Source organism: Temnothorax nylanderi, unplaced genomic scaffold, assembly GCF_030848795.1.
Source record: "Temnothorax nylanderi isolate EJ_2023f unplaced genomic scaffold, tnyl_v1.0 TNYL_tig0539_pilon, whole genome shotgun sequence".
NCBI lineage: Eukaryota > Metazoa > Arthropoda > Insecta > Hymenoptera > Formicidae > Temnothorax > Temnothorax nylanderi.
Genome location: NW_027249601.1, coordinates 53,129 through 67,186, shown reverse-complemented (window position 1 = coordinate 67,186; position 14,058 = coordinate 53,129). Strand labels below are relative to the sequence as shown.

At 32.8% G+C, this 14,058-nt stretch overlaps 2 protein-coding genes across 4 annotated transcripts in view; both read left to right on the top strand.

Moving 5' to 3' along the window:
• The window catches only part of LOC139783779 (uncharacterized), a 36,587-nt gene that overhangs the window by 1,146 nt on the left and 21,383 nt on the right, over positions 1–14,058 (top strand). The window lies entirely within an intron of this gene.
• Positions 7,213–9,931, top strand: LOC139783778 (uncharacterized). The gene is made up of 2 exons (XM_071722943.1): positions 7,213–8,956; positions 9,033–9,931. The coding sequence occupies exon 1, from the start codon at positions 7,778–7,780 to the stop codon at positions 8,807–8,809; it is 1,032 nt and encodes a 343-aa protein (XP_071579044.1). The 5' UTR covers positions 7,213–7,777; the 3' UTR covers positions 8,810–8,956; positions 9,033–9,931.

Genomic DNA, 14,058 nt, shown 5'->3' with positions numbered 1-14,058 from the left:
CAAGATTCGCATTCCGATACTATGAGTGCGCGAAAAACAATACATAGAATGTAAAGTGCTGCAGCTAGTAATTAGGAATAAAACTTCCCAGAATTGTATTAAAGAACATATTTGTAAATTTATCAACTTATCCCTTTTAGAAGAGGAACGGGCTAATTGAGAGCCAAGCGCAGTAATTGGTGCGCAAATATTTCTTGATTAATAGTTTATTATTTTCTCATATGTTTCGGTCCAATCATCTTCAGCAACTAGTCGATACAAAAAACATCTTTATTATAACGCGTAGATTCATGTATAAACATCTCATTATTGTATATAAAATATATAATAAAACGGTAAAATATCATATCAAAGGGAGGTATGTACATACACTACATATATAGTCGTGCGTTATAGTACGTGTGGTCTTTATCAATGCTCAACGGCAAGCTAGCATGGCGAATTTTCTTCTGGTTTTAGTCATAAAGAGAGTTTGTTGTAGGGGACATTTTATACGGCCCAATTCTTAGCGATAAAATATAGTGATTAACGTAAAATAATGAGATAATTGAGTTATAAAAATGAATATGCGGATAGAGTTTTTGTGACTAAGGAGGGGCTACTCACTCCGTCCATCAAGTAGGATACCAGGAAATACGCAAAGCAATGACGCGCGGAGCAATCACGCATTATAATAAAGATGTTTTTTGTATCAACTAGTTGCTGATGGTCCAATACAAGGACCAAAACGTACGAGAAAATAATAAACTATTATTTAAGAAAAATTTGCGCACCGCTTACCGCGTCTGACTCTCAATTAGCCCGTTCTTCTTCTACTTGGTGACTTCCAATACTAGAGCCTTCAATTTTTATTCCTTTTAATTAGTTTTTTCTTTTAACGTTTTTTCAATGTAGCTTCTCTTAGAACTATACATACATACAGGGTGGGCCAAAAATTTGGATATAGTCGAACGTCTCGTAAACAATGCAAGAAAAAAATGTTTTTAGACAAAAGTTGTAGGTCTTAGAAAGATCTATTTACTGACCTCATTAATTTGATTTTAGGTGGCGTCCTAAAGGTCAAATTAGGGTCACTTTGAATTTTTTAAATGGGATCCCTATTTTTAATTGCATATTCTTGTAGCCTTTTCGAGACATTTTCAAAATACTATAATAAAGTTCACTTTTGTTAAGAATTTCCTGAAATATTTTAAATTTTTTCATGATATTTTTAATATAAAATATGAAATCTCGTAAAGTATTCACTTTTCAATGACTTTACTTTGATACTTTTATACGTAGACCCAGATAGCCAAGCGTGATAGAGCATATTGAGCAAACTAATGCATTGCATGTGTTTTCATATATTTGCTGTAAATTTTTTGACATCGAAATAGAACACGTTACAAATACAGCTACATGACTGCTTATACATGCAATCAGTTGACGCAATTTCAAGAACAAACGGTCCGCAATATTGGTACGTTATGTTGTCTGCAACATGTCAGCAACATGACAGCAATTAATGATTCATCGTTCCATCTTGAGCATCATGATGCAAACATGACGGCAACAACACATATATAATGATTTCCATCCGTTATTGTGTATATGTCATCAAGCTATGAAGTTTTTTAATTGTATCTCGTTGCTAACGAAGTGTTGACAATATGAAATTGTCACAAAACCCTCACAAATTGATGCTGTCACGTTGCAATCAATTTGATGTTAATAGAAATATAATTCATATGAGTTCAACCCGACAAGCATAATGCTGTCTCACCTTGTCCCGAGTTTGTCAAAATTAGTTACATTAACGACAAGCTGCTTCCCAGATAGCCAAGCGTGATATAGCATATTGAGCAAACTAATGTATTGCATGTGTTGTTATATATTTGCTGTAAATTTGCTGACATCGAAATAGAACACGTTACAAATACAGGTACATGACTGCTTATACATGCAATCAGTTGACGCAATTTTGAGAGCAAACTGTCCGCAATACTGGTACGTTATGTTGTCTACAACATGTGAGCAACATGACAACAATGTATGATTCGTCGTTCCATCTTGAGCATCATGATGCAAACATGATGGCAACAACACATATATAATGATTTCCATCCGTTATTGCGTATATGTCTTCAAGCTATGAAGTTTTTTAATTGTAAGTCGTTGCTAACATAGTGTTGACAATATGAAATTGTCATACGTTTCTAAAGAATGTGCAAATGTCGGATCCGATAGATGGCATCCGTTAGGATCTGTTTCTCGTATTTAAAATATGACGAACGATAGTATATATGAACGATATATAAATGACGGAACTGCACAACTTGTATCAGTTGTATCGTGGAGTCCACTTTTATAATAAAGTGTGGCACACTTTTAGATTGATGTAACCTTATATTAATGGTACCTTTATTTTTGAAGACTGATAATAATTAAATAAACACAAAACATAAAATGTATATATTTTATAACAAATCTGGTTTCTTAATTAATTATAATTTTGTATATAAATTAGATTTTTACAATCCTCTTATTAAAACGTCATTAAAAGGCCAAAAAGGTCATACAGGTCACGTTTTTAACGTCTTGAAATGTCATCATTGGTCTGTGACTTATTCCTGTCATTTTTAAGTCATTATTACATAATTATAAAAGGATAATTGATGTAACGATTGACCATAAACTGACGTGAAAATCACGTGACGCTGCTGCCTGGGAAGTTGCCCTCAAATTGCATTGAATATGCTGTTAATCGTGGACGACAACGAGTTGTCGTCAAGTTGCTGTCACAAATCAACTCTTCACGGATAATAAATCCGTGTAAACATGTTGCTCTCAATTTGCCGTGAATAGAATTAGAATTCATGTGAGTTTAACCCGACAGACATAATGCTGTCTCACCTTGTCCCTAGTTTGTCAAAATTACAACATGACAGCAAACTCACAGCATTTGGCTATCTGGGTTGTTGGCAACATGGCAGCAAACTCACAGCATTTGGCTATCTGGAGAATAATGACAGAAATCGATTGTTGTAAAAAAAAAGAGATTTAAAAAAATTCTATTGCGTTTTGTAGACGTATATTTTGCAAAATTATTTTTGCAAAATGTAAAAATTAATATTATTATTCGCTTCCTTTCATTATGCTACGTATAAAAATCTTGAGATAAAATCATCGAATACTTTACGAGATATTTTACATTTTATATTCCCGGAGCGATGGCAATGACCGATATTTATAGGTGTATGATTTTCTTCGAATTGGCTTTACAGATTTGAAATCTCTTTAACACGTTTAAAGTAAGTACATACATACAGAAATGATGGGTGGAGTGGTAAATTGAAGACTAAAAACTTAAAAAAATTCAAAAAATTTTATTTGATACTACTTGGTGTATCTAACCTTTTGTACCTAGAGCTGTCACTTCATGAAAACTTTCGTTTAATATACAAATTATATAGCTTACGTGTACAAATCAAAAGTACCCCACTAATCGGACTAGATGAAAGAACAACGTTGAATTATTGAAACTAATGGCGTTTTCGATTTGCGACTCAAACCGACTCGGGTCGCATCATGTATACAGGACTTTAGCATCATTGACGTGGAATACATACATATCTATGTATGTATTCCACGTCCATTGATGCGACCCGAGTCGGGTCGAGTAGCAAATCGAAAACGCCATAATTGTAAGATTAAGGCCGATATCACAGTCTCCGATTAACGTGATCCTCCGATTAAACTCACTCTTCGTCTCTTTCTAGGGGGACAGTTAGAAAGAGATGCAGAGTGAGTTTAATCGGAGGATCACGTTAATCGGAGACTGTGATATCGGCCCTAAAAGCCTATAATAACCCACTCGGCATGTAATATTTCAAAGGCATTTCTGCAAAATTCCATTTGAAATATTACATCTTTCATTAATATTTCAGAAATTTTTCACCACCGTTTCTACATCATTTCGGCAATGTTTCAATGTCCGCAATTATTTCAAATGCGACCATGCTGAAAGATTTCGGCAATGTTATGAAGTATTTCTCAAATATATCTACGAAATATTGCGGAAACACTTCAGAGATGTTTCAAATACATTTTACACTAAAAAAATGTTTCGTATTAGCAAACAAAATTTTCTTACTGACGCAAAAACTATTTGTTGATATGTGAAAAATAAAATATTTTATTACCGGAACAAAAAAAAATATATTAAGCCGTATATGTGCGTATAGCCGTCGCGCGTTTGTCCAAAGAAATCCGCTCTCTCAACCGGTTACCCATCCAAGTAGTATACCGGCGCCTTGTCGCTTGACATCGATGATCGAACAGGGTAGTGGTGATCCTCTGACTCTGACGCTTCTTTCTTTCTTATACTTGCTTATTTTGGTGAGCATAAAGCTATCGCATAACAATATTAACGATACAGATATACGAATAAATCTTTTTTGCCAGTCAGCGTCGAATATTATTTTATATTAAATATTATTAAATATTTTATATTTTATATTAAGAATGCCATATGACAAAATTTGGAATATCAGAAAATTCTTAATAAAAGAGAAAAAATGCAATAATTATATAATAATACATTTAATTTTTTATAAGTTTGTAACGATGCACCCCTAAAATGCATCGTTCCGGCTTAACACCTTGCTGATGCCGCCCGGCCGACCATCCGCCGGGCGAGGAACGGGCACGGTGTGCCCACCTTGTTTCAAACGCTTAGCATGTAATATTAGGAAGCCCGCGAACGGGCTTACCGCGGCAACCGCCTCGACGCGCCGAGCGGTGCCGAAGGCGGCCGAAGACCGCCGAGCGCGATCGCGGCGTCGCACAGTGGGCCAAAACGGCAATCTAGCTGGACAAAAGTCGATTTTCGAAGATTAATATTTCTTAAAATAAACGATTATATTTTTAAGAAAGATATCGGATAGTTCATTTTCTACAAAATATTTACCATTTACACTTGTAGTTGTGTTATAACAATTATTTGAATACGTCGTATAAATGTCATCTCGCAAAACGTTAAATCATTACTTTAGCAGCGCTTGAGAAATAAAGAAGTATTCTGCTTATATTAAAGAATATTAAAACTTTAAATTAGATAAATATAGAGAAAGGTATATATTTTTAAATTTTATTAACAAATTTTAATAATAGTTTTTTAATAATAGCGGTATTTTAAGTCAAACATTGCCGATGTTTAATTATGAAATTTTCAAAGTATGAAATTTAGAAAGGTCTACAAAAAAAACGCTGCGGATTGCTGCCGTCATTTTACCAGCATGTTATTCCTTAGATATTTCTGAATTTTATCCTTTTAAAACTAGCTGCCACTAAGTGCCGGTTTCATAGATACAGCGTTTTCTAGAACTCGTAACTCGTCCGTTTGCGTAAAGATACACGAGACGGTCTCGCGCTGCGCGTGTACTTGGCGAGACTACCGTGTCTCTTGATATTGACATCTATCTATGGTTTTTCATAAATATCTCGAAATTGATTTAGAAGGAAATATCACAAGTTTATATTATTTATATTATTGATACACTAAAAATCTTTAACGACTACCATCTTCGATCAAAATTAATCGTGCGATGGTTGCGATAGTAAATACTTTAATGAAAGTAACAGTAGTAATTAAGATTTTAATTTTTATTTTATTTGTTAACTGAAAGATTTTTATTATTTTGATTTATTATTTTTAATTTTATTATTTTAGTTTATTTCAGTTTAGTCTGGCACTTTAATACTGAAATAAAATTATTTAGTATTTTAATTTGTTTCTGTTTATTTTTAGTTTTCAATTAATTATTTTTTATTTTGTATTTTATTAAAACTAAGACGTATGAATCGGCCTAACTGGCAATAATTTATCATCGTGACGATTCGACCATTGGTTTTGGTCCGATTAATCGTCAAGACATTTATAATCTTTGATACTTATATGTATATATATATATATATATATATATATAAGAATCTCATTTTTTAAATAATTTAAATTAAATTAAATTATTAAATTTATTGCGATTAAAATTATTAATTTAACCACCGCCATCATACTATATTGAATGTATTAAATATTTTTCTTTAACACCTGATAATTGCTCGAAATTGGCCGTTTGAATTTATTTAGTTGTTACTTTGTCGAGCGAAACATTTGTTTATTTTAATATACGCTGGCCTTATAATGCGTCCGTTTAGGTTTCATATGTTTAATTTAGAATTCATTTTACATAATTTTGGCAATCGGGCTTCTTATGCATTGAAGGATTGGATAGATTTAAACTACAAAATTATTAAGAACAAAGCGAAGTTACAATTTCTATTACTATGTAGAAATAACAATGTCTTTCCATCGCATCTCACACACTTGTTTAAGAACAATCTGCGAGTATCACATTATAAATCGTTGCGAAGAATCGAAAGGTTGGTGTATTCTTTCAAAACTGACGCTTTAAAAATTGAAATCTTTGATTTACATAGATGCTTGGATGACCTTAAGAGGAAGTTGTTGTATAGTTCTCGTTTCCTTTATGATTGTTTACCTTCAAATATTTGGCAGTCGATTATTTCGCATCATAGTAGAGCGTTTGATAACTTTAAATATAAATTAACATCATTACATAAAAAGAAACTTGATTGGTTGTTGGAATCCGAGAAAATTAATTTCTATAAAAAGATCAAGCCCATAGAGTTTTTATGTAGGATTGCGGATCTTGGAAGGGAGAAAATTAATTATATTAATTTTGCACATTCTGATTCTGTTTCTGATATCAATATCTCAATTAAACCACTCCAATTTTTGAACACTAGAAATACTAATCCGCTTGATTACATTAATGACAAATGGTTTTTGAATTTTTCCAACATTGACATTCCCACTGAAGTTTCATCCTTACTACAACTTGGAGATAAATTTAGTTTACCGTTCTCTATTAATAAGAAAAAAGCCATACATGAGTTCATCAAGGACTTGGAAAATAATGATGGCAAATACAAAATTGACAATAAAATCAGAATACGCAATGTGGCGATTCCTCAATTCTCCAACTTATTACAAAAAAGACCACCCGTCACATTGATTGAACGTAGTCTCATTGCGAGGTACAACTCTGCTTGCCAATTTCAAAGAAACAATCCGGATGTTATTTTCACAAGAGCCGATAAAGGGAAGGTTACGGTAGCTTTAGACAAAAAAGAATATATTCAAAAAATGGAATTGTTACTTAGTGACAAAAATACATATGAAATTGTCAAAAGAAATCCATCTGCAAAAATAGAAAGGGAGTTAAATGCCTTGATAAAAAAGTGGCTACAGAAGGAATATATTTCTAAGAATCAATATTTTTTCTTACATTCCAGCGATTCTACACTTCCAAAAGCTTATGGTCTCCCAAAGATTCACAAAAAGAACGTTCCTTTTAGAATAATAGTCTCATCTGTCAACACGGCACTATATAATTTAGCAGCTTTTTTGCAAAAAATTTTAGCTGATAGTTTACCAAAACCAAAGAGCCACGTCGATAACAGTTTTGAATTGTGTACTGACCTATCGAAAATAAATGTGCAGAAATCGGAGATTTTAATCTCACTGGACGCGGTTTCGTTATTTACGAACGTACCTTCTGAGTTGGTCGTGGAAGGTTTAAAAAAGAGATGGAAGTTTATAAAAGAAAAAACAAGTTTATCTCGCGCTGAATTTATTACTGCAGTCCAATTTGTTTTGGCTTCCACTTTTTTCACGTTTAATGGTGTCACATATAAGCAGACTTTTGGATCTCCAATGGGCTCCCCTTTATCTCCGACATTGGCCGACATTGTCATGGAGGATTTGGAGGAGAGTGTTCTGAGTGCATTGGACATCCATTTGTCGTTTTATAAACGTTATGTGGATGATATTATTATGAAGATTCCGAGGGATAGCGTTCAAGATGTTCTGGATCACTTTAATGGTTATCATGATAGACTTAATTTTACAATCGAATACGAGAATAATGGCCGTCTTAGCTTTTTGGATTTGATGTTGATTGTAAAGGGAAACACAATTATAACAGATTGGTTCCATAAAGAAACGTTTTCTGGTAGGCTACTGTCCTTCTTTTCTAATCATCCGATTCAACATAAAATAAGAACAATTTATAGTTTAGTGGACAGAGGAATTATGCTATCACATCCTAGCTTTTATAATAAAAATTTAAATTTTGTCATCAAAGTATTGCTTGGTAATGGATATCCCATTGATTTGATTTTTTTACATATTAACAAGAGACTGAGGAAACTTCAGTCGATTAAGCATAACAATACGAGTGATGATTCCGAAAATGCAGAGAAAAAAAGTTTTATTGTTATTCCATATTTGGGGCACACTTCCGAAATCATCGCTTCAGCAATCGATAAATCTGAAAATTCTGTGGGATATCGCATTCTTAACAATCTTAGTAGCATCATTAAGGTCCATAAGGATAAGAACGCCCATTTTTCTAATAATGACGTAGTTTATAAAATATGTTGTAACAATTGTGATGCCTCTTATGTCGGTCAAACAAAAAGGCAGCTGCAAACTAGATTAAAGGAACATAAAAACAATATAAGATTAGATGATTCAAAGCATTCTGTTGTTTCGGAACATTCTACTAAATTTAATCATTCGTTTGACTGGGATAATACGCGCATTCTGGAAGTTGAGCATAATTACAAAAAGAGATTAACCGCAGAAATGATACATATTAAAGAGCAGATTAATGGTATAAATTTAAATAAAGACACGGAACTGCTAAACGATGCTTATTTTGACATCTTGAATCGATTATCTTGAACGTTGGGTTAATAACAAAGATTTATGTTTTCGTGTCCTTGTAATGCGGGTATCGTCTCAGTCGTCCGCTATCTCTCACGATGAACACACGTTGTGCGAGACGTTGTAATGAATTCACCCCGGCTCTTTGTTTCATCGACTACTTATGTGAGTCATTTGTGGCTAAGCTCGTTTTAAATCAAAAATTTTTTTCGGTCTTATGTGAATTCTATTTTTAACATAGTTGTCACTAAGATGGTTGTGAGACAAGGAATTTACATCCATATGAGTTTTCATGGACGAATAAGGGACATACAGCGGGAGAAGCGACCGACTCAGTGCGTGGATTGACGAATAATTGACACTTTTGACTTCAATATGACTAACTGTCCGATTGCTTTGGTGAGACCGGATTAATGCAAATTGTGGCGTCGTAATGAGTTGATTCGTTGTACTCTTAGAATAATGCGAGATATATATGCGTTTTTGTAATTTTTATTGTTCTGAGGAAGGCCAAGTAAGGCGCGAAACGTTAACGAAATTGTATACTATATTGAATGTATTAAATATTTTTCTTTAACACCTGATAATTGCTCGAAATTGGCCGTTTGAATTTATTTAGTTATTAATTTAATTTAATTTAAATTATTTAAAAAATGAGATGCTTATATATATAAGTATCAAAGATTATAAACGTCTTGACGATTAATCGGACCAAAACCAATATGGTCGAATCGTCACGATAATAAATTATTGCCAGTTAGGCCGATTCGTACGTCTTAGTTTTATTATCGTACTGGCAAACTACAATTGCATTGTATTTTATTATTTTATAATTTTTTATTATTTAATTATTTGTTTCAATTTAGGTTTAATTTCAGTTAATTCGAAAATTATATTGCGATCAATGCATACATGTACTGCTGTTATAATTATAATTTTTTGATATATGTAATTTGCTTAATTTAACACACTGACACACAATGAGAATAGTCTAAAAATGGCAGGCCAAAACGTTTGTTAAGTTTTTACCTAATTAAAGATTACGACTTTGATAAGGAATAGCGCTATGTAGTTAGTGGATGGTTTTTAAGGAACACCCTGTATATTAAATGTTATCAAATTAAACTGATATACTTTGTACATGTTTACTTTCTATTTTAGAACACTTGAGAATATTTGTTTAACGATGAAAACAAAATTACTACTTTTGTCCAGCTAGATTGCCGTTTTGGCCCACTGTGCGTCGGGACGCCGTAACTCCCGACTAGAGGGCCTCTAGATACGAGGGGCGCAAACTGATTGACTTGAAATTGCTGCACAAAAGAATAAAGCATGCAACATGGCGATCAATACCCAGTAAACACAAAGTAACAATAATATAATTGTTATATTATAATTTTCCACTCAATAATATAACTGTAATATAACATGCCTTGTACATAACAGTTATATTGTTGAGTAAGAAATTATAACAAAACAGTTATATTATTGTTACTTTGTGTTTACTGAGTAGTTATATTAAAATTATATTATTTTATAATATAATATATTTTATAATATAATTTATTTTAATTAATAAAATATATATAATATATATAATAATAATATTTATTTATTTATTTATACATATATTTATTTATTTATACATATATTTATTTACTTATACATACCATATATTTGCACTTACCTTGTTAACTTTTTTTTACTTACCTTAATTATTGCTTAACTTAAATTATAGCAAATTCATTAAATATATTAATTATATATACTATATATTATATATTTATATATAAATATAGATTATATATTTATATTTAATTACTTATTATTTTACACACAATATTATATTTATTTCAATATTTATATACAATATTTATGTATGTAAATATCTAATTTATTTATTTTTCCTTAAATTAAATTTATTAATTATATTAATTATATATATATTATATATTATATATTTATATAAATATATATTGAACAATATGTAAACATTGTATTTAAAAAAAAATTTTTTAAGTCTTTTTAACATTTTAATTTTTTTAATAATGTAGCAATTATTTTTTTATAATGTGACAACTATTTTTCTAAAGAAAGGATCATAAATATCAATAGATCAAAGATCACAGTTGATTAGAGGAAACAATTATGGCTGTTGAACTTTCTTAAGGCAACTATTTACTTTTTTTTGGGAAGGATGGAACTTACTGGCTAAATATCTGGATCCCATGCTCATACTGGAAAGCTGTGATGACGCAGCTTTGGAGGCATGACATTCAGTTGGCTTTTCACTCATCAACTTAACTCTCATTTTAATGTACCGATGAATGATTTCTTGAGAAATGTTGTGACATTGAAGATTTAAAGGAGAAGTGGGAGAAATTGTTACAGTACATACTTTATCTTCTAAAAATTTCAGCAAGTCACACTTTAAGGTATGCAAAAAGGTCTCAATAGCCATAATTTTTTCCTCAACGCTCAAAAGTAACTCGAATACATCATTGGATACCTCAAAAAGAGCACCATCTTTAAAATTGGTCATACGATTAAATTTCCCATATCTATGTGGTTCAGAGGAGTTGTGTCTACAAGCCTGAAGACATGCATTGCAGTCTCTGAATGATGGCTTCTCTTCTCGCAGCTTATTTACAATATATCCACAAACTCTATAAAATACATATTTATCATTTTCTGGAATGTTCTCAAGACCATAAAAAACTTGAGCTGAGAGACATGCAAGAATGATTTCTTCCTCTTCATCAAGAGATGGAGAATTAAGTGACCGAATATCTTCGGATATTTTCATGTTTTCTGCATCTAATAAATTCAGCAATTCAGATCGATCATCAAGATCATAGGAGGACTTAGAATTGTGCTTCATGAATTGACTAATACTGCAAGTTTTCAAACGTTGCTTGAACTGTAGTGCGGATGGATTGGGGCGCTTGTAACGAATGGCTAAAAACAAGTTCTCACAAATATCACTTGTGAAACGGCCAGGCAAGAAAAAGTCCAAACCAACTTCGTCCAAGTAAAAAGTGCTTAGGTCTAAAATACAGAGTGTAGCAGCTTTGACTCCTGTTTGACAGGGTTTCCACTCATGACCAACTTTCATTGTTTGGAATACATCCATAGTTAAATTTAAATTATAAACTGTAGCTGCAAATGCCTCAGGATTTTTCCTCCCAAGTCCTTGAATTGGAATGCGAGCTGTCATATTTTTAAACCACGTGTATACTATCTTAATGAACCATGCCGTTGTCCTCATCTCAGACTCACCATTTGGTAGGTATGACAAGAAATTAAGTGCTGCAGCAACACGTGGATTAAAGATTCTGGAAGCATTTCCGACCTTCATCTTTCCAAAATGATTCATTAATAAATAATCTTCTGAAAGACCAGGTGCTAACTTCCATCGCATATTTTCTTGAAATTTGCAAAGCGTTTTCAAATGATCCAATTTAACCCAGTTAGAAGGAAACTGGAATTCAGTAACGAATTGCTGAGCAATAAAAATTTCTTTATTGCTTCGCAGCATTTCTGCAATATTTTTATAGATGTGTACGGGATCTGGCATAATGTAAAGTTTCATATTTGGATCTATTGGATGAGGTACCCAAACTTTATTAGAATGCGGACCTACATTAATACCAAAAGCTGTCCAGACGCTGCGATTTCCCATGTCAGACACAATTGCTTGTACCACTAAACCAACATCATGGCACTTTTTAATAATTCCAATCAGTATTTTTTTTACTGTTTCAGCACAAAAACTATTTCCTGTCAACTCATAACAAACTGTCTGTTTCCACCTCTTAGCGACACCTCCTAAGATAAATGTCATTGCTTTTGTAGCTTTGCTGCTAAAAGCAGTCTTGGAGATTTTTTCGCGTTCTTTCTCAATTAATATGGGATCATTATTAAATCGAGCTTTGTATTCTTTTTCCATTCTGGGCTTTGCTGCTGGAACAGTGCAGTATCCTACATAAGTATTAGTCGATGTGTCAAATTCAAGAGCCTCTTTTATGGACATCTCGTCAAATGATAACATGCAATGTTTATGAAGGGATGCCATGTTATTAATTTTTGCAGGCAATACTTGAAAAATTTCTTGTAATATGCCAGGAGAAAATTTTAGATGCTGCATTCTGTTTTGCAATACTCTAATGCATGGAAGAGGCATCTGAGTGTTAGAAATTAATTCATAGCCAACTGTGCTTGATGCAAAATGGATTCTCAGAGCCTTTAGGACTGTTTTATCGCTCCATTTCACACCTCTCAGATGACCACCTTTACTGAGAGCGTCTAATTGATCATTTTCAAATCTTTTTGAAGTATGGAAGCATAGATTTTCGTACCTTTTCTGCGTTCTATGTAGCTTATTTTTCAAATTGTCTCTGTCACGTTTAATACAGTTCAAGGCATGTCTAAGCTCAGAATTTTCTTTCATAATTTTGTTAAACTTGTCTAAATTGCAAGGGTCTTCGAGATCAAGATGATTGTAAGACGGCAATTCTACCAAAGAATCAGGTATAGGAATAGTTTCTATGCTGGATATTTGATCATCTCTTGCTTCAAGACAAACTGCTAATGACGATTCAGTGTTTGTGTTTGGAGGTGAAAATAATTGTTCATCTCTTGCTTCAAGACAAACTGCTGATAACGATTCAGTGTTTGTGTTTGGAGGTGAAAATAATTGTTCATCTCTTGCTTCAAGACAAACTGCTAATGACGATTCAGTGTTTGTGTTTGGAGGTGAAAATAATTGTTCATCTTTTGCTTCAATACTAGTTTTTGCTAATGATGATTCAAAGTTTGAGTCTGGAGGTAAACTTGCTACTGATCAAATGCATTAGATCTGCTATAATAATCATGCTCTACAAATACTTTTTTCATTGGACAAAAATCAGTGTGGTCCACATTGGATTTTTTTGATGGACGGCCTCTTTTTCGTTGCAGTCTATTTGTGGGGACACTGTTCTCCTTATCGAGGGTAGGGCAACGGCAAAACACTGTTGGAACAGCATTTTTCTTAAGTTTTGTCCTGTCGTTATTCACCCATTCGTCTGATGTAAAATGCACCTGTGAAAGGGAAACATTCGAGAGGGCTCGTTTTACCTATATTATCTAGAGTCCCTCTAATAAGAGTCTGGTCAAGAGATAATCTTAGCCAAATTCTGCGAGAGAGACAGCAATATTACAGAGGGAGAGAGGGAAACTTTGTACTATCACGCATGCGCAGTTGGCTAAGATGCGTGTACACAGCC